The 26013-nt window shown below is 55.6% G+C and overlaps 4 protein-coding genes across 34 annotated transcripts in view; 1 reads left to right on the top strand and 3 right to left on the bottom strand.

Moving 5' to 3' along the window:
* Positions 1-1714, top strand: part of PABPC4 (poly(A) binding protein cytoplasmic 4) — a 49502-nt gene extending 47788 nt beyond the window's left edge. Inside the window, exon 22 of the mRNA XM_053211980.1 lies at positions 1185-1714. The gene's annotated coding sequence lies outside the window, so the exon portion shown is untranslated. The remainder of the gene's footprint in view (positions 1-1184) is intronic.
* The window catches only part of BMP8A (bone morphogenetic protein 8a), a 31428-nt gene extending 11197 nt beyond the window's left edge, over positions 1-20231 (bottom strand). For both annotated transcript variants that reach the window (XM_053212044.1, XM_053212041.1), the window contains exons 1-4: positions 19898-20231; positions 7801-7990; positions 7229-7377; positions 709-903 (exon numbers count right to left, since the gene is read on the bottom strand). In XM_053212044.1, the coding sequence (XP_053068019.1) occupies positions 709-903; positions 7229-7377; positions 7801-7990; positions 19898-20231 (868 nt within the window). The remainder of the gene's footprint in view (positions 1-708; positions 904-7228; positions 7378-7800; positions 7991-19897) is intronic.
* On the bottom strand, positions 2403-5106 carry LOC128313424 (succinyl-CoA:3-ketoacid coenzyme A transferase 2, mitochondrial-like). Its single transcript, XM_053212040.1, is given in 4 exon segments — positions 2403-3555; positions 3558-4018; positions 4020-4137; positions 4140-5106. Coding segments are annotated over 4 exon segments (1551 nt in total). The 5' UTR covers positions 4744-5106; the 3' UTR covers positions 2403-3187.
* A 4234-nt stretch (positions 20232-24465) lies between the features above and the next one.
* MACF1 (microtubule actin crosslinking factor 1) overlaps positions 24466-26013 on the bottom strand; it is a 328483-nt gene continuing 326935 nt past the window's right edge. For all 30 annotated transcript variants that reach the window (XM_027059599.2, XM_053211857.1, XM_027059590.2 and 27 more), the window contains one exon: positions 24466-25933. In XM_027059599.2, the coding sequence (XP_026915400.2) occupies positions 25677-25933 (257 nt within the window). In that variant the 3' untranslated portion in view covers positions 24466-25676. The remainder of the gene's footprint in view (positions 25934-26013) is intronic.

Genomic DNA, 26013 nt, shown 5'->3' with positions numbered 1-26013 from the left:
ACAGGGAGCTCCCAGGGCGGGGGACACCCCACGGGGCACACTTGGTGAATAAATGAATGCAGTGAAACAGACGCATTTGATCTCATTAAGCCCATCCTGCAGCTCTGCTGGTGTCACGACCCAGCTCGAGAAACTTCGATGGCTCCAGGTGGGTCCGATAGCTACAGAGGAACCCTGCACTCACCCCAGCCTCCCCTGAGTTCCAACCTGTGGGCCCTCCCGATGCTTCAGTAAACAGCCCAGGGGACCCTAGGCCATCAGTGGCTCCTCTTCTGTAGTGACCTCATCCCACCTCTCCTGCCGCCCCCATTCCATTCCACAGGATCGAGTGGCTCACGGAGGCCAAAGGGCGGACTCCCCGTGGAGGAGAGGAGGGCAGGAGGGCAGGGCAGGCCCACTCCTGATCCTGAGGGGCTCAGTCTGCGGGGGAGACCTCCGCATAAACAGTTGTGCATCCTGCAGGGTCCCCAGGGGCTGTGCTGCCCGGAGGATGGGGCACCTGATTCTGATGGAGACTTCTGGAAAAAGCCCTGGGAGCCAGGGGAGGGCAGAGAAAGCACTTCTGGGTGTCAGGGACGGAGAGGGCAGAGGCTGGTCCACAGAACAGTGCTGGAGGGTGACCCCGGCCTGAACCTACTGAGGACCCAGAGGGTTCTGTCCCCTCCAGGTGGCTCCCGGGCCCCGCCCCAGGCCCCTCCTGGACCTCACCAAAGATCCCCGGGAGTTTGTTCGGGTGTGGCAGCTCGTTGGTTTTCTTGGGTGGCCTCCTCTTCAGGGGCCTCGCTGCCCGAGGGGCTCGGACGGGACCAGGGCTCGCCCTGAAAAAAGTGACCAGGAAAGGCTGTTTGGAGCCCGGCGCCCGTCGCCCCAGCAGGCCGGCCAGGCCAGGATCCACGCTGTGCCCTGAGACGGAGAGAGGAGAGAGGGTGATCACTCGCAGGCAGGGGCTGTGCACGTGGGACAGCGGGGACCCTCCTGCCAGGGCCTGCTTGGGCCCAGGAGCACGGAGGCAGAGGGCCTCAGTTTGCTCCTCTGGAAACAGGAGTCCCAGGTGCGAGGGAGACGGAGGGAGGGGGGCCTCGCGAACACAGGGTCATTACTCGCGATAACGGTGAACAATGCCATCTGTGAAGCACTTTATAGGTTTTGAGTTAGTTCACACACGTGACCTTGTGTCTCCACAGTCCCCCTGGACCTCATGCTTTGCTGAGAAACGTCAGAGCCACTCTGCCGGGGGCTCGCAGAACCACAGTTCCCATGTCCATCTGAGTGCTCCGAGGCCCGAGTTCTCCCTTCCACCCCATACGTTCTGGGGGTGTGGATGGATTTATGACCCAGCAGATTGGAGCAGCCACCAGCACGTAGCCAGGGCTTGCTCTGCCCAGCACTGCCAAGAGCAGGGCACTAACTGTGCCCTGACATCCACAAACAAGACCCCGGGTTCAGTGGGGCAGAGACATCTGGCCAAAGTCCTGGAGCCGCGGTTCAGTCAGATCCCAAGTTCTTACCCACTGAAGGTCTTACTCCCGGGTTTGTGGGTTAAAAAAGAGAGAAAAGGCTGTGGGCTGGACATGATGGGGACCTCCGGCTTGGAAGAGGGACACCCCTAAAAATGGGATTTGACCCCACAGCTGCTTAGAGATGAGGATGCCCTGAGAAACACACTCACGATCCCTGGAAATGTCGACTCCACCAATGAAACCAACTTCCTGTACCTCTTTGTATTTCCTAATGACCTCTTGATTTCTTAACTGTCAAAGTAACACAAGGGCAACTGTAAGGTAACCTCTGGGGAAGAAATATCACTCAGAAACCTCTGCCCACCCCAACACATCATTTTCATCTTTCTGGAATATTTTCATGTCACCTGAACTTTTACACAATGGTCATCTTAACAAAGAAGTCTGTATGTTTTCCAACTTTTTCACATAAACATGTTCACTGCTGTTAAAATGTCTCCACTATGAACGTTTCAAATGCATAAAATTCCTTTGAGAAAATGTACCATAATATTTAGAGATTAGCTTAACTTTAGACATTTAGGTTATTTCCCGGCTTTCATTAAAAGACGAGAAAGGGGTAGATCTCTTCATTCTCATTTCCTGTGGAATTTTCCTTTTTCTTTGTTTGAATGTTTCTATTTTTCAGAGAGAGAGAGAGAGAGAGAGGAAACGTGAGTGGGGGAGGGGCGGAGAGAGAGGGGAACAGAGGCTCTGCAGTGGGCTCTGTGCTGGACAAACTGGAAACTGTGAGATCATGACCGGAGGAGTCGAATGCTCAACCAACTCAGCCACCTAAGAGCCCCTCCCATGGTATTTTCTTAAACTAAACGACAGGAGGTGATTACTGACTTTTATGCTCCTTAGAACACAGTGCCAGCTGCTCTACTTCCTGTACATCACCTCAGTGTTGCCACCCTGACACACATACACACACACACACAGGCACATGTACGTACGTACATATGGAACACACGTGTACTTCTCATACAGGATACAGACATACACATACACGATGCTATGTGTCTGTTCCATTAGCGGGTGTCCTGATTCACTGTGAAACCATCCCAGTCCTGCTCAGCTGGCAAAGGTCAGCCCTTAAACAGCTGGGCTCTAGACCTGGGGCCCCGGGCCAAGTTGGTTGCACTAATCAGTCCAGAGACTAAACTTTGATCTATGACATCACCTCCCACAAACAAATGCACCGGACACGTTAGAGGCACCGCTCAGGAACGATCCTGCTGGGACGGGAGGGGGGTCAGCTGCAGGGGCTGACACTGGAAGGAGCCTTGGGGATACGGGGGTGGTTACTCCTCCCTCATCACTTCCCCCCACATATCGTGGCTCGTTCCGGAGAGAAGGCTCCTCGGTGAAAGCCTTCCTGTGGGATGATCCGAGCTGCAGGAATTTAACGTAAACATCACAGTGAGGAGGGCGTCCGAGTGCCCGACGACGGAACCAGACCTAACTCAGGACTCACAGAACATGCAAGAGGAACACCAAAGATCTCCTTTTGTTTTTAATTAAAGCCATGTTCCTCTTGAGAGAATAGTCTGTCTGGCGGTAGCTGAGTCTGAGACGCCAGGAGAACCGGTCAGACGAACGGACAGGCGTGATGACACCCTCTCTGGGTGAGAGGCAGTGGCGAAAATGAAACACACCCTCTGACCAGGGCTTCCTTCCCTGGGTCAGGCAGCCACCTGCTGCATGGGTCTGAGGTTCGGTGACACGGCGAAGGGCTGCCCGTGCTCTGTGACGTCGTCCACGGTCAGCCCGTCCCAGAGCTCGATCAGCGTCAGGCCTTTCTTCTTGTGCACGTCGAACACGGCCTTGTCAGTGATGATCCGGTCCACACAGCGCTTCCCAGTCAGCGGCATGGTATGCTTCTCCAAGATTTTGGGTTCGTTGGCCTTGGTGCAGTGCGCCATGGTGACCACCACTCTGGTCTTGGGACTGGACACCAAGTCCATGCCCCCCCGCCCCATGCCTTTCACCTTCTTCCCGGGTATCATCCAGTTAGCCAGGTCACCATATTTGGAGACCTGCATGGCTCCAGCATGGTGAGGTCGAGGTGCCCGCCTGGAATCATGGCGAATGAGTCATCGCTGGAGAAGAAACAGCCCCTGGGGAAAATGCTCACCGTCTGCTTGCTCGCGTTGACGAGATCTGCATCCACCTCATCTTTGGGTGGGAACGGCCCCAAGCCCAGGATGCCATGTTCACTGTGAAGATGAACAGTCATGTCCGGGCTGATGCAGTTGCTGGCCAGGAGCGGGATTCCTATGCCCAGATTGGCATACATGTCATCCTCAAATTCAAGAGCTGCCCGCTTGACAATTCGGGCGCCGGGGTCATCTGCAGACTCGGCTTTTTCATCATGCTCCTTCCTGAGGGCTAGATGCTCAATTCTTTTCTCGTGTTTTTCTCCCTGAATCACGCGGTTGACATAAATGTTAGGAACGTGGATGTCTTCGGGGGCAAAGGTCCCCACATCCACGATTTCTTCCACCTCCACCAGAGGTTTCCGCAGCTTTGCACATGGGCACGTTGAAATTCCTGGCGCTTTTTCTGAAGATGACGTTCCCGGCGCGGTCGGCCTTCCACCCCTTCACCAAAGCAAAATCGGCGGTGATGGCCTATCCAGAAGATAGTGGTGCCCGTGGAACTCCCTCACCTCTGGGGGCTGGCTCATGATGGCGATGTGGCCGTCGGGCGCGGACCTGATGGGGGCGCCTCCCTCCTGAACCAGGGTCCTGTAGGCCATTGGCGTGTAGAAGGCGGGCACCCCGGCGCCCCCGGCGCGGATGCGATCGGCCAGGGTGCCCTGGGGCGTCAGCTCCAGCTCCAGCTCGCCTGCCAGGTACCGGCGCTCGCACAGCGTGTTCTCCCCCACGTAGGAGCAGATGAGGCGGGCGATCTGCTTGGCCTCCAGTAACAGGCCCGGCCCAAAGCCGTCCACGCCCATGTTGCTGCTGACCATGATCAACTCTTTGACGCGCGTGCGGAGCAGCGCCTGAATCAGGTTCTTTGGAATCCCGCAGAGCCCGAAGCCACTGACCATGATCTTGGCCCTGTCCGCGATGTCTTTGACGGCCTCCACAGGATCTGCGTAGAATTTGGCGCGGGCGCGAGCGCTGGTGGCCAGGCCGCACACACCGCCCTCGGCCTCGGCCAGCGTGGGCCCCCAGCGGCTGGCGGGGACGCGGTGGCCGAGCGCCCGCGCGAGCCTCTGGGGGACGGTCATTGTGCGCTCCGGCTCCGGGCCCCGGACTGAGACCGGCAGGGGACAGGCCAACGCCAGCCGCCACCACCTCCTCACAGAGCAGGGAGGGTGCGTGGGGCGGTGACGCTCACACCGGGTGGCCCCGGCGCCCCTGACCACAACGAGGGGCCCCTCCCCCAAGGGGATTCCGGACCCTGCGTCCCCCGCTGCGGAGGCAGTGGCGTTCCTGAGGGGAAGACGCGACCCTGAGTCCTCGGGATTGGCGGGAAGGCCGCCCGTGTCCAGCCCAAAGCCCCGGGGGCAAGGGAGGTCCTTCGCGGGGCCCCTTCTGGGCACACCTCTCCCTGTCGGACACCCCCAACTCTGGGTGGTCCCCTTCCTTCTCTGTCACCACCCCCTTCCCAGGTGACCTGCTCCAGTCCCCTGGCCCTCAGGCCACCCAGATGGCCGCGCTTCCCACACCTGCGCCGCCCGCCCCCGAGCTCACCTGTCCTGGGTGACCGGCCATCTGGACGTCTACCAGGGCTCCCAATGACCTCACCGCCAAAGAAAGTGCTCTGGGGTTGCTGCCTCAGACCTGCCCCCTCCTCTTCTTTCACTCAGACACAAATCTATTAAAAATGGGCCCCTGGCTCACTCCACATTTTCCGTGATTCCTCCGCTGCCCACTTTTCTCCATTTCTGCCGCTACCAACAAGTTCCTCCCCACTCCACCTGCACGCTGGGTGGCTCCTGAGCCTCTGTGACGGCGCTCTTGTCCCCCACACACCACCCTCCTTGCTCACGTCAGGGGCGGGCCGTTCTGGATACATACGGAGAAAGGTTTTATTTTATCCTAGTTGAGATTTACAGAAAAATCGCACCGACAGCCCAGAGTCCCCGGATACCCAGAGCCGGTTTCCCCTGGGAAATGTTAACATTTACGTTAGGGCCGTGGATTTGTCACAACTGATGAACCAATATGATAAATTAACACGATATGTTCGGATCTCGCCGGTCTTCCCCATGTCCTCTCTCTCTTCCAGGGTCCCTGCCCGGATCCCACATGGTCGTCAGCTGCTACAACTGCTCAGGCGCCTCTGGGCTCTCACACGAGCTCAGACTTGCTTTGTAATTATGATGGTTTGGAGAAGGACCTGACGGGCACTCTGCCGTACGTCCTTCCATTTCCCTTTGTCTGGGTTTTTCTCACGGTTAGACGGAGTGTGGGTTTTGGGGGGAAGACCACGAGATGAAGGGCCCTTCCCATCCCTTCATGTCAAGGGGACACGGGAGGTACGTGACATTCACGTGAACCCTGATCACCTGCCGAGGCAGCACGCTCAGCTTTCTCCTCTGTGAACTTACTTCCCCCACCCCGTCCCAACTGTACTTTGGGAAGCAGGTCGCTAAGCGTTGTCACACTGAGGGGTGGAGTGATGTCCTCCTTGGGGGGGGCAGGGGGGGGTGTTTTCAGGGGGCTCTTTTCAGATCCTGCCAACCTCCACTGCTATGAAATATAGTGAGCTACCCCCCACGCTCCAACACCAGGCCCTGGTTTACCCACAGAGGGCCCGGAGCGCCTGGCGGGCTCAGTTGGTAAAGCATGCGACGCTTAACCTCAGGGTTGTGAGTTCGAGCCCCACGTTGGGTGCAGACATTACTTACAAATAAAATCTTGGGGGCCCTGGCTGGTTCAGTTGGTTAAGCATCCGACTCTGGCTCAGGTCATGATCTCTCAGTTCATGAGTCTGAGCCCCACATGAGCTCTCTGTCATCAGTGCAGAGCCTGCTTTGGATCCTCTGTCCCCCTGTGCCCCTCCCTGGCTCACACTCTCTCTCTCAAAAATAAATAAACGTTAAAAAATAATATAATCTTAAAAAAAAAGAATGCGCCGTGCCAGCTCTCAGTCTCCTCTCCCATCTGCCCTGGCCCCCCCCTGCTCCAGCCACGGCCGCCCCTTCCTGCAGCTCAGATATGCCAATCTTGTGCCCACCTTCGGCCTCTCCATCCCACCTCCTGCCATAACAGAAGCTCTTCCCCAGATACCTATGGAACGAATGAAGGTGTGATCCTCATTCTACAGATGAGGAAACGGAGGTTTAGCAGGTAAGTATCCTGCAAGGTCATCGAGTGAGAGCACTGCAGGGCTGAGATTCAAGCCCAGGCCTCTCTGATCAAGTCTGAGGGTGTAACCGCTTCCCCTCCTGCCCTGCCCAGTAGGGGACCTCCCAGCCTACACGGTTGCTCCTGGAGAGGGAAAACACAGACTCTCTCTTAGCAGCTCAAGCGTGGGTTCCGCACAAGGAGAGGAGGGAGAGCACTGGGGTAGGGGGCCCCTGCTGCGGGAACCTGGCCCCTGCACCCTGCTGACCCCCACGGTGGGGCAGGGATTGTCACCCCAGGCACAGGGCTGAGAAAGGCCAGGCCTCCAGGGCCCAGGGAGGGGGCTGCAGCCCTCTCGGCTGCCAGCAGCGCCAGAGGAGCCCCCAGGGAGAAGGTCTGCCGCCCAACCCTGGGCCTCACCATCGTCCGTTTCCACATAGAGGCGGAGCCCCAGGTCCTTGTTCCGGCTCAACAACCAGCGGTCACTGGCTGCTGTCACGTCCAACACCAGCCAGCCCTCGTCCCCAGCTTGGAGCGTCTGAAGATCCAAAAAGAACAAGTCAGACTCCCTGTGGACACGAAAGAACAATTAACCGAGGGCTGGCACAGCTGCCTCTGTGTTTCTAGGGCCCTCCTGTGGACCACGAGTGGGCGCCTGCCTGGCTCGGGCCGGATGCCTCACTCTCCTCATCTCACTGCATCTACCCCACAAAGGTGTTACTGCGCCCACGCAGTGATGTGGAAACTGAGGCCCAGGAGCTCAGTGACCTGCCCAAGGTCCTGCCCCAGGACAGCGGGGCATGGACTTGCAGCAGGACTGGTTCTGGGTCACTTCCCACAGTGACACGAGGCCTGGGGTCAAGTATCTTTCTGTCTCTGGGGGTGTGCTCTACAGGGAGCTCCCCTTCTGGCCTCTGGGACATGTCCCCTCCGGGGCTGGGCCTGATACACCGACAGAGGCTCGACCGGGAGGCGGGGCGTGGGGCGGGCACCTGTTGGACTGCTCTCTGACCACCTCGAACATGCTGACGTGCAGGGTCCCGTTGAGCAGGTAGGTGCTGGCCATCTTGTAAATCCGGAACTCAGCGGCTGTGACCATCTCCCCCTCTGGGATCTGGGTCAGGTCAAAGCGGAACTCCTTCCAGTGGAGCTCCTGGTGGCCCAGGGTACGGTCACGCTCCACTGCAAGACAGAGCGGGACCAGCGGTCACTCGTGTTCTGGGCTCGGGCTGGGGGTGGGTGGAGTTGGGTGGGAGCTGGGGGCCGAGGCAGCCTGGGTGGTGACGGCCTCCTCCTCTGCAAAGGGGCTTGCTCCCAGGCTCCGCCCGCTGGGTGCTGAGAAGGCTCAGTGGGGCTACATGGTGAGGCGTCTGCAGAGGACCCAGCATACACCAGCTCAACGAGAGCAGCCTTCACTTCTGGCCCCTGAGCCCCAAACCCAGCCTGCCATCCCCTTTCCCTGCTGGCGCTGGGACCCAAGGGTGAAGTAGAGGTCAGGTCCCTCCTCTGGGAAGACGGACATCAGAGCCAAGGCAGAAAAGGGCCACGTAAGGGTGCAGAGACATAACTGACTGCATTTCTGAGCCAGGGGCTGCCCAGAATCTGCCGATGTACATGCATGGAAGCGTGGGGAGGGGGAGCCTTTGCAGCTGACACGGGCTGGGCCTTGAGGGGTGAGAGCGTATACGTCGAGAGAGGAGGACACTGCACAAGAAAGGGGCCAGCCTGACCAAAGGCCTAGGGCTGAGGAACAGATTGTGCCAGCAGGGGAAACAACAGCCATAAAATACAGCAAAGGGTGAAATGGAAATGATGGCAGGCCCCGTTTGGGGACAAGGGGAAGGAAGGAGGAGTGCTGGAGGGAGACTCAGAAAGGAACAAGGAGTAGCAAGGTAGGAGTGACAGCTCCTGGAGAGACCTGGTCAGGGCCTGGGGAAGCTGGACAGTCCCATGGTGTGGTGGGATCTGAGCAGGCTTCCCGGAGGAGGGGACATCTGAACTGGCCTTGAAGGATGGGACAGAGTCTTGTCGGGTGGAGAAGGTGGCAGGGAAGGCATCCTAGGCAGAGGGGACCCCAGAGGCACCGGTGTGGGGTGCTGGGGCGTCCACAGAGCAGCAGTGTGGGGGACGGGCCCTGAGTGGCTGTGGCCTGACTGCGGAGGGCTGGAATTCTGGCCCAGGAGCGTGGGCTGTGCCTCTGGCCGCTGGGGTTCAGGGCTCTGGGCAGCAGGGGCGCAGTGTGGTTTGGGGTGGGGAGGAAGGTATGTGTGGAGGGGCAAGTGAAGTGCAGGCTGGAGGGGGAGCCAGGGCGGCCTGGTGGCGAGGCTGGACTGTCTGCGCAGGAGGCTGTGGGTGGCGAGTCAATCCCACATCTCCCCAGCTGCCCGGAAGTGCCCAGGACAGTATATTTAGTACCGTCTTACTTTAGCCTCTTGTCACTTTCAAACACCACAAATCTGTGTTTCCGGAAAGCAGGGGTGGGAGCCGCCCAGCGCCGTCCTCAAAACCCAACACTGAGATTTTAATTACATGTCTGTGAGTCTTTTAAAAACTCTCTCTCTCCGGCTACTGGGCTCAGTGACCACAAGTCACCGGGCTGGTGGCGGAGGCGGATGTGGGGAGCACTTCCCGTCCTCACGGTGAGGACCTGATCTGGTGATGGACAAATAGCTGGGCTGGGTGGGGCCCGTGGATGCACGTTTGGACAGGAGGAGACGGGCTTCTCATCCCCAGCCGAGGAGGAGAAGAAACAGAACGTCCATCCTCTGACAGCGTGCTGGACACGCGGCAAATGCCCACCCGTGGCCCAGGCTGTTGCGGAGGCAGCATGACCCAGAGCGGATGCGGGTCCTCCCACACAGGCAGAGAGCGCAGAGGGCAGGGTTCTGGACCCTCACCGAGCGATGCACGCCAAGAATATGGACACACATGTCCCCTCCCCCCTACAGACACACTCACACACATGCACAGCTTTAGTGACAATTTCCATCCACTCGAGGACTGCACAGACCACCCCTGTTATGTGGCCGTGTAATCCCGGTCGTGCAGGATGACGTAAGTCTAGGCTGCTGGCTGTCACAGGGTGCGGCACGGAGAGCGAAGGAGGGTGGCTCAGTCACACCCTTCACCTGTGTCCTCTCAGAGCATCATAAATGTATCTGCTCCCAAGGCCCAGTGGCGGCTGACGGGCGGGTCCTGGGGCCCCTGGGAATCTCCGTGTGCAGTCCCGACGCTGATTTCATGCTGGATCTGGGGACTCGGGGCACAACCCGTGAGCCCGCCAGCTCCTCACCCTGCGGCCTCCCTCCCGTGCTGACCTGGGGGGCCAGGTGCGCTGGGTTGAGAGAGCCTCATGTACCTGCATTGACCCCAGTTCCCAGCTTCCATTGTGGGTTTGTGAAATTGAGCCATGGGGGAGAAGAGGAGGACATACAATTTTCTTCTTCTAAATAAAAGATTATACAACATAAAAATATGTCAATTCAACTGAAACGCATTTGGATGGCATTAAGGTGCCTCCTTTTCACCTGCCTGACCTGTCAAGGTACTTGATCCTCTGGCCTCAGTATCCACATCTGCAAAATGGTCATTTGATCCAGGGTCAAATGTACCTGCAAAAGGCCGTGTTTGCTACTGCAGCAGGTACTTGGTTATTATGGTCCAGGCAGTGCCTCTGACGTATTATTCAGGAGCATTTCCTTCATAGTGCACCTTCCTGCCCAGCTTTCACTTCCCCTTGGGGAATCTGGAATCTCCCAAAGATGCCCAGGCATAGACAGGCAGCCCCTCAGAATCACCACTGAGGCTACTCTGGCTCGGGCAAAAAGCAGAAACTGACCCTTTATGAATGTGCTGTATAGTCCAGAACACCAAAGCTCCAAGGACAGAGGTCACTGCACACACTGTCCTTCCACTTTTATACACACAGAGAGAGGGAACCCAAGGGTCTTGACTCCCATCTGGGCTCCTTCCACTATATCAGGGTGGACCTCCGCCATCTGATGTTGAAAGAATGGCACAAAAATCAAGTTGGAAGTGGCCTGTTGCTGCCTCCCACACCCCTGCTCTCGTCGATAGTCTGCAGAGGGAATTTATGGGAAAGGCCAAGTCTGTACAACGTGATTTCTTGGGTTTTCCCAGTAATTTTTTTTTTTTTTTTGCTACTGCTTGCAGGGTTGGAAAGTTCATTTCCCGGTCCCCTGGCAGATTTGGACAGGCTGAGGGGCAGGGGGTGCTGGACCCCAGCCACATGAGATATGTCCTGCCAGGAATCATCTCTCTGTGGTGGCCTTGAGGGGGATCACTGATGCCTGCAGCAAGCTTTCTGGGAAGTAAACTATTTCTCCGATCTGCAACATCTGGGCCAGGGATTCCTAACGTTCCCATAATTTCACTTTTGGGCCTGTGGGAGAGGACTCCTGACTACACATGCACAGGAGGCTTTCTAAAAACGCTCACTTTTTCCATTCATTTTTCCTGGTGACATCCAGGAAAATGTATTCATTTACTCGACACATTTGGAAACAGGGCTTATTGGATGCAGGCGCTGTACACGGCAATGGGGAGGCTGCAGGCAGTGAGACAGGGTGACCCGCCCCCACGGAGGTTATGGTGCTCATAGGACTGCAGGGAAGGCGGGCAGCAAACAAGACGACTGTATGTGACCAGCTGTGATGGACGTCAAGACCAGGATGGGACTGGGGAAAACGCAGGGAGGGGCGTGTGAGTCACTTGATGCCTTTAACTTTATTTTGAAATAATTTTAGATGATTTAGATTTAGAGAAAAGTCTTGGCAGGAATAGTACAGAGACTTTCCCTACACGCTTTACTCGGCTTCCGCTAATGATAACATTGTACGTAATCAGACCGTAGCATAATTACCAAAACCACAAAACTGATATTGCGCAGTGCTATTAACTATAGTCTTTTCTAGACTTTTGCCAGGTTTTCCACTATTCATCGTTTAAGTGTACCTGACTTCAACCCAGGGTCCCACATCGCACTCAATTGTTAGGTCTCCTGGGTCTCCTCTGATTTGTAACAACTGCTAAGACTCTGCTTTTCTTTCATGACATTGACACTTTTAAAGAGTGCTGGCTAGCTCTTTTGGTTTATCTGACATTTTCTTTCCTTTTAAAAAAAATCTTTATTGTTGAGAGAGATATAGACAGAGCACGCAAGAGCAGGGGAGCTGCAGAGAAAGGGGGACACAGGATCCAAAGCAGGCTCTGTGCTGGCAGCAGAGAGCCCAATGCAGGGCTTGAATTCACGAACTGTGAGGTCATGGCCTGAGCTGAAGTTGGATGCTTAACCAACTGAGTCACCCATGTGCCCCTGATGCTTTCCCGTTAGACTGAAGTTATGGATTTTGGAGAAGAATACTACAGAAGTGATATCCATTTCTGTGCACATCAAAATGGACTACATGGTGTCAATATGTATTATTACCAGTGATACTAATGGATTCGTTGATTAAGGTGTTGTCCAGGGATTCAAAGAGGCTTTGTGACCTGGGAAGAATTTGATAAAACTCACCAGTTCTTGATGCTATGATAGTCCACGGCCCTGTGAGGTGGATTGGAAGCCAGCAGCCAAGAGAGGCTCTTGACAGCCAGCTCCATCGAGGTTTGGCAGGCATGGGCCCACCACTGGGGATGGACAAGGCCAGCCCTGTTTCCACAGGTACCTTATTTTCTGCAAAGCTCTACGTGGGAAAGCAAAGACTTTACTTTCTTAACTCCATTACTGTGGCTCCAGGAAAATAAACAATCACAGGACTCCTGGATCTGTGGTCTTCTCCTACAGCCTCTGATAAAATGACCCCTGCTCTCCACATTTGTGGGAAAGACCCACTGTGTGCAGGAGATGTCCTTGACCACCACGGTCGCCAAATACATTCTAAGTCTGAGGCTCTGCACTCACCACTCATGGACTAGATCTCCAGATGCCTCACCCTGAGTCCACCAGCCCAACACCAACAAAAACTTTGGGTATTTTTGTGACTTAGACAAAATTTAGAGGTATCCGGATGATCTAAATCTGTCTTGTTTCTGACCAAATAGTAAGACTCCAAAAAACATCTTTTTCCTTCAGCTCAGAGTAGCTATTAAAAAAAGAAATCTGACCTTTCTGCCCTCAAACCCTTCCCCAGCCCCACAGGGCCCCTGGGAGGAGCCCAGGCTCTGGTTCCAGGACCCCTTGAGCTGACCTGGCCCAACCTCATGGCCTCCTCGGCCTTCTGGCTGCAAACACCCTCCCTGGACACCCTCCCCAAAGCGCTCTCTCCTGAGTTGCTCCCATCCCACCTGGTCCAAAGGCCACTCTCCTCTCAGTCCAGCTGTCAAGGCCCCCTCATCCTGCTCCGACCCCACACAGATCAGCCTGCCAGCCTCTCCCTTTCCCCAGTCCCAGGGGTCCCCATCTCTGCTCCATGTGCCCTTTTGGATGGTGCACAATTGAGGGCAGGACTGCACAATGTGGGGTGGAAACGGGAAGCTCTCAGTGAACTTCCACTGAGCTCCTTGTGTTCTGGGGGCCCAGAGAGGGGATGTGTCTGCTGGTTCTTCCCAAGATCCCCGGGACAGCGGCTCAGCATCCAGCAGCTGCTGCCCCTTGGGTTGGCCATGCTGCCGGTCTGGAGTGGCCTCCGTGTCATGGTGTGCCTCCATCAGAAGTCACTCACGTTGTCACTTTGCCTTGGGACTGGCCCCCCTTTGCATGGCCAGGCTGCTAAGGGGGAGGGCAGGCTCCCCAGGGTCCCAGAGGCAGGTGTGTGGGTCCTGTCTGGCTGGTCCTGCTCGTGACAAAGGTCAGGGCCCCCCGCCCCTTCAGACCTAAAACAAGACCCAGGTCTCCATGGCCGGTGCAGGCCCACCAAGGGGCTGCAGAATGGACCACCTACCAAGTCTGCATCTGAAGGGCTTCTTCCTCCCACCCAGAAATCTCGGTGCTTCCCAGAGGAGGCCAAGGCTCCATTTCTAAGGTATTTTTAGTCAGTTTTCATTACCGGCTTTTTTCAAGAGCTGTTTCCATAAATGGTTCTGCACTCATGATTGCTGGTCCAGGCCTCCGACGGCTTCAGACCCCAAATTAAAAGGGAACACCCGCACACTCCCCCACATCAAGTCTGTCAAGGCGAAAAATAGATCCGAGGAGATTGAGCAAGGATACGATTCCCCAGTGCAAACCCAGGGGAAGAACTGAACTGTGGGACTTTTCCGGAAAGATGCGGTCACAGTGACACATCCCTCTCTCCCGTAGGGAATGGATTTCCGTAAGGAGATGGATTGGGTGTACCTCCCTGCCCTGGGCCTCACCCCTGGAGGAGCCCCCATCAGTGGGCAGGGGTGGGCACATTCTTTGGTCAGAGCTGGAAAGGCCTCCAGGGCAACCCTGCAGACATGGGGAAACTGAGGCCCAGAAGGGCAAAGACTTGCCAGGGGTCGCACGTCAGGTGAGGGCCCTTCGTGTGGACTTTCAGACCTGCAGCTGAGGTAAAATGAGTGGCCCTAGCTTCCCTCCAGGTGGTGATACTGCGATGGGGGGGGGGTCACCTGTCAATGAGGTTCTCCTGTCAATGGGGGCCCCCCTGAGAATGCCTGCTGAAGCCACCTTCTTCCAGGCAGGGCCCTGGGGGCACTGGAGGTCCCAGGAAGCGCCCAGGGAGATGCCGTACCTGCTGTCAGCCTCCACAAAGACAGTGAGGGCGGCCCTGCTCTGCTGCACCGACCAGGCCCAGGCTCCCGCCCCTGCCCTCAGCTCCCTGCCTCCAGCTGTGATCGTCCTCCCTCAACCTTGCCAGTCTGCCCTGAGTGCCTGCCATGCAGGGGATGGGGTGCATGGGGTGGGGGTGCCCCAAAGACTCAGATCTGTCCCTGTTCTCCGGTCGTTCATGGTTTCCCAGGGAGTAAAATAGAGGTGAGACATGGCCCTGAATGAGACTGGCAGAAAGTGACTCAAATCCTAAGAGAAATACACACGATGTGGGGGTGGGACTTTCATCAGAGAAGGAGCCTGTCTCTTGAAGAGGAGTGGAGGTGGGAAACTCCTGCCTGCCCCTTTAAGAGGTGGAGGCAGGGATATTCTATGCACAGGGTATGAAAGGAGCAAAGGCACAGGTGAAATGTAACAGAGTTCTCTGTTAGTTAAGTTCCTGCTGTTGCCAGCGGCTGCTAGCCTCCCCTCACAGTGCTGGGAATAGGCCTCATTCACCTGCTCTTAAAGGTGAAGAAAGGAGGTTCAGAGACTTTAACAGGAACCTGTCTAGCATCTCACAGCTCCCAGGTGGGACAGCCAGGATTAAAATATAGGCTCAATACATCCACGTGAGCACGTTCTGGGCACCTTTATTCATAACCCCAAACTAGAAACAACTCAATATCCACTAATAAAAATGGACAAATGTGGTATACTTGCAGAATGCAATACAATTCAATTATAAACAAGCGCTACAGGGGTGCCCAGCTGGCTCACTAGCAGAGGATCTAACTCTTGATTTGATCTTGGGATCATGAGTTCGAGCCCCACCCTGGATGTAGAGATTACTTTAAAAAAAAAAACAAAACAAAACTTAAAGAACTAAAGATAGGAAGATAACAGGGATGAATCTCAAAAAAATTATATTAAGTGAAAGACTAGACATAAAAGTATATATAGTAGGGCTTCGGGTATAAGGGGACCAAAGAGAGGTGACATGAATGCATTGTGATAGAAATCAAAAAGTGACTGCCTGGAGGCACTGGGCTAGTGGGAAAAGGATGCCCAGGGGCACCCATGTTACAAGTTTCAATGTGGTATGAAGGGTATCATGAGCATATCTTATTTTGTAATCCCCAAACAATAAAACCACTTTAAAAACAGGATTCTCAGTTTATAACATACATTCAAAGACAGTCGAATTCGGCAACACTTACTACACCTAATGGTGGGCCAGGCCCAGGTCTGGGCGGAGAGGCAGTGTCTATGTAGGAGAAGAGCAGAGGAGACAGGAAGCTGACCTGCTGGGTGGCCTTGGGAAAACCACCTAACTTCTCTGAGCCTCACTCTCCTCTTTTCAAAACAAAGATGTGACCTTAAGTGTGATGCAGATGAAGAGACAGACTCAGAGGTTCTGAGCACAGGGTCCTCACCAGGGGCCATCTTACACACTCCCCGAACAGCCTGCAGGGTGGGCTATTTTACACGAGTGTCTCCATTTTACAGAAGACGAAACTGAGGCTCTGAGAGGTGGCCCGGAGAGCCCAGATCACACTGAGACTCGGTGGTGGCATCAAGATGCACAGGTTAGAGCCCCCCACCCAGGTCCTGTCTGACCTCCCACTGTCCATCCGCTCCTGGGCTCCAGAGCCCCCCTGGGGGGGGGGTCACTGTCTAGACCAGTGGTCTAGACAACCATCTTTGTGGCTTAAGTATTTATTCCTTGCTCCCCACTAGGAGGCCAGCTCCGCAAGGGGAGGGACTTTGTTTCGCTCACTGTCCTATCCCAGGAACTAGAAAGAACTATGTCTGGCACAGAGCAGGTACCACATGACTATCTGTTGAGTGAATTCGTGAGAAATGAGAGAGTTCCCTAGTAAAGAACCAAAAGAAGTACCTTCAAGGTCACAGGGCTGAGCAGGACGTGGGCCAGGTCCCTCATTCCCACTCAGCCCTGCCTCTCCCAAATCCAGCGCCTCAGGTCAACACCCCCTGTCCTCGGCTGCCTGAGGCACGGGAATAAATTAGTCTGGTCAGAGAAGGGTCTCCACAAAAGTGAAGATGGCTTGATGCATTTCTGGCTAGACCTCTGCCTTTAGGGCTGTTTGTGCCTCAGTTTCTCAACCTGGAACACGGCACCTGCTGGCCCAGCGGCTCGAGGTGGAGAAGGACCAGGACCAACGTGCTGAGTTGGTCTTTCTGGCCTCATTCCTCCCTCCCCGCGGGCTGGGCCAGCCTGAGGCGCCCAGGGAGCAGCCAGTCAGACCCACGCTCCAGCCCAGGGGACGGGGTGGTGCCATGAGGAGGTGCCTTCAACACGGAGCCACGGGGTCAGGGCCGGGAGGCCCCGTGTTTTCTGACACCATCGCTGTGGACTGGATGAGAAAAGAGGCCCAGAGAGGGAAGGGAGGTGACCTGGGACAGGAAGGACTCAGTCGCGAGCCCAGGCGGTAGAAGAACCTGGGTGTTGCCTCACAGCTCAGGCCTCTCCTCTCCGTGAGCACAGGGGACACCCAGGACAGGTATCGGCCCCCATTACCGTGTCCTGACCAAGGGCAGCCAAGAGCATACAGGTGGAGACTCACTGACAGGCCAGGCAGGGGCCCCAGCTCTGACCGTAGTCCTGGCTTCCCTACAGAGACACTGTCAGCCATGACATGGGCTTCCTACAGCACCTGCCTGGGCACAGAGGCCTGACCCACGGGCCAGAGGCCTGTGGGAGGCTAGAGGTCTCTGGGTTCCACAGGCTGCCATGGACGGTCAGGGGCCCAGCAGGCAGCAGGTCTGGCTTCTCAGGACCCGGATGAGGCCAACAGGAGGTAGAGCTGGAGGCAACAGGTGTGGGAGCCTGGGCGTGGGTGCTGACACCATAGAGACTCTGCTATTAGTCTTGGTGGTGGTTCAGGGGCCTGGGGCCTGGGCCTCCAAACAAGGAAAGAATCCTGGTAGGTGTCTAATCCCCCCGCCCCCACAGCCCAGGTAATTACCAGTTAAAACTACTCAAATTGAAGGAGTTGTACTAGTGCAATTAGCACATCAGAATAAAGGAGGCCCTCTGACAGCTGGCTGGGCCCGCCCACAGACCGGGCTTCCACTGAACAAAGATCTGCTTGTTAATCCCACAGCGTCAGAGGCCTTCGATCTTCGTGAAACACACAGAGATGGCGTGGGAAGAAGCTGGCACCTGGAATCCACAGCCCCTGGATGATGTCATGGATGCGCTGTGTGGCCCTGGACTGGCCATTAAACCTCTCTGAGCCCATGAAAAGGGCTTGGGGTGGCTCAGTCAGTTAAGCATCAACTCTTGATTTTGGTTCAGGTCACGATCTCATGGTTCGTGAGTTCGAGCCCCGCATCAGGCTCTGTGCTGACAGCTCAGAACCTGCTTGAGATTCTGTCTCCCTCTCTCTCTGCCCCTCCCTCTTCTCCTCCCCATCCCTCTCAAAACAAATAAATAAAGGTTAAAAAAAGAAGTGTGGGACATTCCCACACATCCAACCAAGGCTGGCCAGCAGCTGGGAGGGACCGGAGTCAGGAGCAACCAGGCCCAGGCTCACCGACCAGAGGCATGATTTTCTGTTCCTCCCATCTATCAACTGAACACACAACAACCCTGACAATGCGTTGATCTCTAGGAGCCCCACTTTACAAGGAGGGATCTGTGGCTCCAAGAGGACAAGGGACGTGCCTAAGACCACACAGCAGAGGCACAAGAGGAATCAGATGTGTCTGAACTAAGGGTGATGCTTGATTCACAACAGCAGCTCCCACCAAGGCTGTGTGCGCCTTGACCGTGGGATGCTGGGGAAGCAGGACATTGGCCGGGCAGTGACTCACTAACGGATGGCTCCCTTGGGGACATTCTCAGGATAACTGTATCTACAGCCCCTCTTGGTTCTGAGCCCCAGGTCAGCTTGTTCTGAGGACAGGCCTCAGTTTTGCACATGGTCTCTGTTATCCCGCGTCCCCCACCCTGCCCTCTAACCAGGAAGGTGGCATTCACTGGCCCAAGTCCTGTGCCTGGCACCGGCTCTCAGCAGAGGTTAACAGCCGCTTCCTGCTGTTCCCTCACCTCAGGCACCCACCAGCTCGGGGCTGGGGGGGGACAGAGGCCTCCTTGGCTGTCCCCTCGGCCTGCCCCAGTGCAGGAAGCAAATGGCTAAAGACCCCACAAAACCTGCCGCTGCTCCAGCCCCTGGGTTTCTCTGCCTAAACCCCTCTGGAAGCTCTCTACACCCTGAAAGCCTGCCCTCCTGACAGGAGAAAGAAATATCAGCTCCTTGAGGAGGTGGATGTAGGGCTACCTCCTGTCCTGACTGGGCCACAGAGAGGCTGTGCTATCCTGGGCATAACATTGTCTCTCTGAGCCTCAAAGTCCTCATCGGGGAGATGGGGATGAAGATCATGTCTGGTAACAGGGCTGTCGGGAAGGTCAAGAGTGACGCTGTGGGTGAAGGGAGGCTGTTGGCCTTGGCAAAGGTCTTCTCCCATCTAAGCCTGAGCTGTAGTCCCTGTGCCCCCAGATCCAGTCTGGTGTCTGCTCCAGCCCTGACCCCACAGACAGGAAGCAAAGCGGACAGGGGACAGATAGTCAGGACTGCAGATTAAAGAGCATTTAATAATAGGAAAGACATCTTTGAAAACTAACCATAAATGGCTCCACGACTTGTACAGAGTTTCTGCAGAGAGGAAGGGCTGGGCTTTGTGTGGGAGAAGGAGGGGCGTCCGAGCTGCCCACCATGTCCTTCCACAGCCTGGACCTTCACAGCATGCCAAGCCTCGTCCCAGGTGCTGCGCTCAGGGTGACAAGACCGCCAACGGCCCCACTGAGCTCAGAGTCCACTCCTTCCCCACCCGCTGCCCTGACAGCCACACCCTCACCTACAGGAGCCAGGGCTCTGGCCAGGGAACGGGCTGCTGTGGACTCATGACATCTTGGGCTCTCATCTCAGCTCTGGGCACTCTGATGATGTCACCGGGGCTTTCCACGCTGAACTTTGTCCCTTTCTCCAGTACTGCCCTTATCACTGTGGCAGCATCCCGGCCTGTTTACTCATCCGTCTCCCCAGGACCACACTGTCTTCCTGGCACTGCCAGGTCCACCCGACATGAGATGATTCCTACCCTTGGGTGTTTCCAGGGGCGGGACGAACGCGCACATCGATGGGACTCACATCCCCGTCTGTCTGTCGGAGTGAGCGGGGCCCACAGCCCTTGGACTCGGCCGCCCTGAGCTCCGCATTCCCAGCCCTCTGTGGGGGCGTGGCCGCGATCAAAGGGGCGCGCACCGGCCAAGGCGGTCCCCTGGACCCGTCCGCACCCGCGCGTCCACCCGGTGGTCTGGTCGTATGGTCACCGGGGCCCCGGACGCCCACCCCGACGGCCTCACTCACCCATGTTGACGAAGCTCATGACCAGGTCGGCGCGGCCCGGGCGCCGCTCTGGGGGGCCGCCGTCCTCGTCGTCGTCGCGGGCCATGGCGTGGTACAGGTCCAGCATGAAGAGCGGCGCCGACGCAGGCAGCCGGGCGGCGGCGGACGGCGCGCGGGGCCGGGGCCGCCCGGGCAGCCCGAGCACCGCCAGGATCTCGCGCTGCATGTCGCGGCGCTCGCGCGGGCCCAGGCGGCGGGCCGGACAGCCGGCCGGGGCGCGCGGGCCGGGGCCGCCGCCGCTCAGCGCGCACAGCGCCAGGCCCACGAGCCACAGCGGCCCGGGGCGCGCAGCCATGGCTGGGCCGGGCGGGCGCTCAGCGGGCGCGCATCCGCTCCGCGGCCGGGCGGGGACCGGGGCCGCGGCCGCCCCGACGGCGGACGGAGAACGGCGGGCGGGGCTCGGGGTCGGGCGCACGGGGCGCGCTCGCCTGCGGTTTCCCAGCACCTGCTGGGCTCGGGCGGCGTGGACGCGGCAGGGGCTCCTCCGGGAGCTGGGGGCTGGCGGCCAATCTGTCTGTGGCGGCCGAGCCGTCAGTCGGCTGCTGCCGAGGCCCGCTCAGCCGCAGGGGCGGCGGGGAGCTCCGGTCTACGCTCGGGACGACGCAGATCCGACGGCGCCTCTCCAGCTGGAGCTGCTGTCTGCGCCGCGCGCCCGCCTCCGCCGCCCGTGGGTCCCGCGTGCCGCCGTCGGGCCCCGCCCCCTCCGCTCCCGACCAATGGGGGCTCGGGGCGGGGCCAAGGCCGCCGGACTGAAGCCAGGGGGAAGGGGTGGTGGGGCGCGGGTGGTGCAGCAGGTGGTGGTGACGCCGAGATGCCGTCCGCTGTTCGGTGGTGGGCGGGTCCGGCGAGGGGTCCCCTGTCCAGCTGCCGGGTCGTCGGGGTCGTGCTGGGCTCCCCTCCCAGCCGGCACCGTCGGGCGGGCGGGGGGCCTCGGCCTGGGGACACGAGGGTAGCGGGGCAGTCGGGAGAAATGAGGGCCCTGCGCTCCCGCAGGGCGTGTCCTCCAGCACTCTCGACCGGGCGGGATCCGGGGCCTGCGTCCCACCATTGGAGTGACCCCGCAGTCCCGCCTTAGTGCGCGGAATGTCGCTCCACGCGACACGAAGAAAAGCCTCAGTAGGGTCTAGAGGTAGAGAGGCCCCGAGGTGCCAGTCGTGCCCGGAGAGTGAGACGCGTTCCTTTGCCATCAGCCGCCACCTCAGTTCCTCGCTGGCCACCCGGCTCCTTGCCCGCTGTCCCTTTGCACGCGCTATTGGAGGCTTCTTTCGCGACACCTGCTCAGTCTCTGCTCCCAGCGTGCGTGCCACCCACCTGGTTCCCGCGTGCTCCTGGCTAGCGCCCCAGGCGAGACCCCCCATCCCCGCATGTTCCGGCGACCGCACTGTCACCGCCAGCCCTCGCTGTGCGCTTTGGGGATCTCCCAGTGCTGATCCCGCCTCCCGCAGGAGGGAGCCGCGCATCCGCCTCCAACTGGGCCAGGGAGCTCTGGGGCCCTTCCAGAGCGCCCGGGAGCCGCCCTTTACGCGTCTTAATTGTCGCGGCTTTCAGAGGCTTGCAAGAGAAAGAAGACTCTACACGGAAACTCGTTATTGACTCAGCGCCTTTCTGCACACTCGGCTTCTCCTGGGCACCCTCTCACTACATTGATTCATTTATGGCTAAGGCGGTGAGCTGGGAGGAAGTGACACCTAGACTGAGCTCGGAAGGCTGGAAGGAATCGGCCTGGGATGACAGGAAAGGGCAGAGGGAGAGCTGGAGAGCAGTTTCCAGGCAGAGGAAACAGCTGGTGTCGAGGCCACAGGACTCCAGGGAGCATAATGCAGGTAACACTTAGCACTTACCATGTGCCAGGCAAAGTCTGTGTCACTTCTTGAATGCTTGCACATATAGAGTAGATGCCGTTTCAACCCCCTCTTTTAACAGATGAGGAAACTGAGGCACACGGAAGTTAAGGCACTTCCCCTGCAGGTGAGCTGTTCAGTGGAGCCTGGAAAGCCTGGGAAATAAATGGCCAGGGTGAGGGTGAGGCTTGAGTGGCTGGCAAGATACGGACCCAAATGACCTTGCAGGGAGACTAGATGAGGGCTCCGGACAACAGATGGTTATGGTGGCCCCAGTGTGGACTCAATACGAAACTTCAAAAGAAACTAAGTCCACCGAACTTTAAAAATTCCCATCATCACTTCAAACTTTAAAAAAAATCAAGACTTTTCTCTCACATTCTAAATCGAACCAATCATTTGTTGGTGCTTTAAGCCCATGCCTAGTCTGCCTTTTTTCCAATGGGTAAATTTCCGCACTGCTTATAAGCCCCATAAGGATGCGGCAGCTTCACCACTGAAAGTGCCCAAGGCAGAGTCCGCTGCAGAGGGGAACATGGATTGCAGGGATGAAGATTAGAGTCAGGGCCCACAGATGGAGGCAAGTACAGTAATGGGGTGGGCAATGACCATGATCCTTTCTGGTGACGGGGTAGAGGGCAGAGGAGAAGCTGTTTAGCAGGCTGCATCCCCAGGGCTTGGTGAGTGCATACTGGGGCAGGGGCAGGGTCAAGGGGGTATCCCTGTGTCAGGCTAGTTCAGGGTCTCTGAATCTCCTGTCCTCCTCCCTGTCCTTCTCTGGCCAGCCCTCTGCACTCCCCTTTGAGTTCACACCACATCCTCTGGGGCCTCAGATCTAGCCTGGAGTCCTCAGGCAGTGTATTGTGCAACACTGGGCTTCCAGCTAGACTGTAAGCAGTCCAGGGCTGGGCGGATTCTTATAACAGAAATCACTGATCTCAACTAAGGGTGAGCAGAGATAGCTGTGTTCTTTAAACAACAGGCTTCAAATTCCCATAAACCTAAACATCAGGTTTCAGTCATTCCAAATGGCGTCTCCCTGAAATTCAGTTCAGCGGCAACCGCTGTGGGCTGCTCTGTGCTCTGGCCTGAGCCAGAGATGAAGCCGACGGTTCCCTGCCTCCAAGGGCCCCCCACAACAGGGGCGACAGTCTGATGGATATACAGTCTTAACGGGAGGCAGAAGGAAGGCTGTGCTCCCACCGAGGGCCCGGTAAAGTGCCTGGATGGGCAGAGGACAAGGAGCTGGGAAGTGGGGGTGGGGATGTGAGTGGAACCCTGGAACTCCGGCCCTGGAAGGGAACTGAGCGGGGCGGGGGGGGGGGGGGGATTTCTTGAGAGATAGTGTCAAACAAGGGCTTTCCCAGCCGCCTGGTAACGCTGTGACCTTGGGCACGTTACTGAACCTCTCAGGCTGTTTCTCATCTGTCAATGGGGGTCACAGTAGCTGGCTTGTACACGGAGCACTTAGCACAGGCCTATCACAGTCAATAATGGTCAGCTGTTACTGCATCATTGAAAACCCCAGGGACTTGTGTAGCGCTACCCAGCAGACACCAAATTTGTATCACGTGTTTATCACCTGTATCCCAGAACTGTAATTTTTTCTGGCACCCTTACATTCTCTACATGGCCTTGCATATGGGTGTTTGTTAAATGGAAATGCACTTTGTATAGATTCCACTACTAGGTGACCTTTGTTGCACAGGCTGAGAGAAATCGGAATTACTTGGTAAAAACAATAGCAAATGATCACAGTCCAGAATCTGAAAAGGATGGAGGTCAAGTGTTTTAAATATGCTTCCACTGCCAGGAGGCCTAGAGGGGAAGTAAATTTGGGTGAAAACACTATCCTACACAGTTCTGGCAGCTTGAAGTTACTTAATTCCAGGGGGAACAGAGTAAGCACTTCCTTCAGAATCCATTAAGATGGATTGTTTTTAATCCAGACATCTGGCCTCAAACAGCTTTGGCAAACACCTATGCATCTCACCAAATTCCTGATCACATGAGGAGTATGGCCTAATGGTCAGAAACACTGGTAGCCTGAGTTTGAACCCCTTACTTACCTCTTAAGTCTTCTTTACTTCTTAGCCTAATTCCTTCTGTTAGAATTAATATTTGGCTGTTCTAATTATTATAAAGCCAAATAGGGGCTGGAGGAAATAGGAATGCCAGACTTGAGTAGGGAATCAAGGATTTGATTCAAGGTCCATTTTTTGCCATTTATTAATTCTGTGATCTCAGGCAAATAACCCTCTTTCCCACCCCGGTGTCTCCATCTGCAAAAGAAAGGAGCTAGATTTGGTGACCAATTTGGCATCCACTTCTGAAATTCTGTCATTTAACCAGATATCTCAGCATACTGTGGGAAATCAGCCCCATCCTCTCAAACCCAGGATCTCTTGATTTCTACTACAGAAGTTTTCTTACATATTGCTATTTGTGTAATCACCTAAGTGAAGCAGATACGCTACAGATTTACGTTAACAATAGTCTGATTATTTCTTTGTTGCTTTAAAATTAACAAGGATGAAATAAACAGGAAAAAAAAATCTGTTAATGAGCTCCTTAATTTATCCACCAAGATGTTTTGATCTGAATAATGCGTTTAAGTATCTAAAACACAATCATACCCAGAGTAACATGTTATATATAATAGTTGAGAAGAAAATCAGGAAATACAAATTTGTTACTGCAAGCAATTTTAATACAAAAGTGTGTCTTGTTTTTAAACAGTTCATTGGTAGAGCTTCAGTTTCTGCCTCAATTAAAACCAATTGAGATAATTACACAGCAACATGGTCGGAGCTGAAGAGGAACAGCAGCTAAAAAACGGGAGCCCCAGACAGCCCCTCTTCATGGTCACTTGGTCAGTTGACTTTATTACGCACAAAAAAAGACGGAAGCAAACGGGACTTGATAACAAGTGTGCTGGTGAACTCCTTTAAAGGACGAGCAAATGTTTGTCTTATGTCCACATTTTCAGAATAAGCTCGGGGAATTCATTCCTCAGTTTGTGGGAAGTTGATCGACCATTTAAATAAATAGGAAAAATGCAGATAAACAAATCTGTAATTCACAGTGCCACCAAGGAGTGTCCCCTTGCCAAGGGCCTGGGTCCTGGTGAGCACAGGAGTTATTGGTGGCTGGGTTGAATAGAAAGTTACAAACCAGGACTCTTAAAAGCCCCAATGTTCTGACATCTTCGGAACAGTCACATTTACCCCTGAATTCTAGCAGCTATTGTCCTTTAAACACCCAGTACTGAAACAGGATTCAGAGTATTGCGATGAACTCCTTCTGCTGATCATGTGCAAACATTACCTAGAGGAGGTTCCCTCTCCTCAGCTAAAATCACACAGCATTAAAAACATTGGAAAAAGCAATTAGAAGTGCCCTCCCCTCAGTTCTTGCTAATTGAGGTGTCTGTGATTTACAAAAAAAGAGTTCCTTAAACACTGCAGGATTCTTATTATTTTTTTAATATAATTTATCTTGCTGAGACAGCAAGTCAAGTTTATAAAGAAGATGCATTTAGGAATAATCCTAAAAGATAAAGCAGGTTTACAACCCTGCACCGCGCAGAAACCCTATTTAGAGGCATTTTTTTTTTTTTTTTTAATACACATTCTCATCTTGACCTTTTCACTTGTTTTTCTCAAATATTTCATTTCTGGGCCCCATCCATTACAGGGTTACCAGGAGGCGAATTTTATCTACATAAATATTCACATGAAAATAGTAACTTACAAAAAGAAAAAAAATAAGGCAGCTTCATAACACAATTATTCTTTTACACTTTTAACAATATAACTTCTCCTGTTCAGAATAAATATACACCCAATGTACGGAGCAGGCTTCAAAGTGGATAGAGGCTTGGGGGTGCTTGTACAGTGTTATCGCTTGGGACCCGGAGTCCTGGGGGAGGCAGTGGTGGTCTTCTTAGACATGGTCGGGATTTTGGAAGGCTTGTTTAGCCCTCTTCTGGAGCTGCCCTGGCCTCCTGCAGCGCTGCTCTCCGAAGTATCTGAACAAGCAGACTGCGTCTCTAAAAGGTCAAAGTCAGAGGCATCGCTTCCTCGCCGGCTACTGGCCCGACTCCCGGCCCGACTCCCGGCCCGACTCCCAGGGCGACTGGCTGATTTTTTAGGGTCTGGAATTTGAGAATAAAGCAGCAGACTTAATAGAGACAACATGGGAGGTGGTGAGGACAAGCGACCAGAGGCTAGGGCT

This window comes from Acinonyx jubatus, chromosome C1 (assembly GCF_027475565.1).
Source record: "Acinonyx jubatus isolate Ajub_Pintada_27869175 chromosome C1, VMU_Ajub_asm_v1.0, whole genome shotgun sequence".
Classification (NCBI taxonomy): Eukaryota; Metazoa; Chordata; class Mammalia; order Carnivora; family Felidae; genus Acinonyx; species Acinonyx jubatus.
The sequence above is the reverse complement of the archived record's forward strand: the minus strand, read 5'-3'. Positions and strand labels throughout refer to the sequence as shown.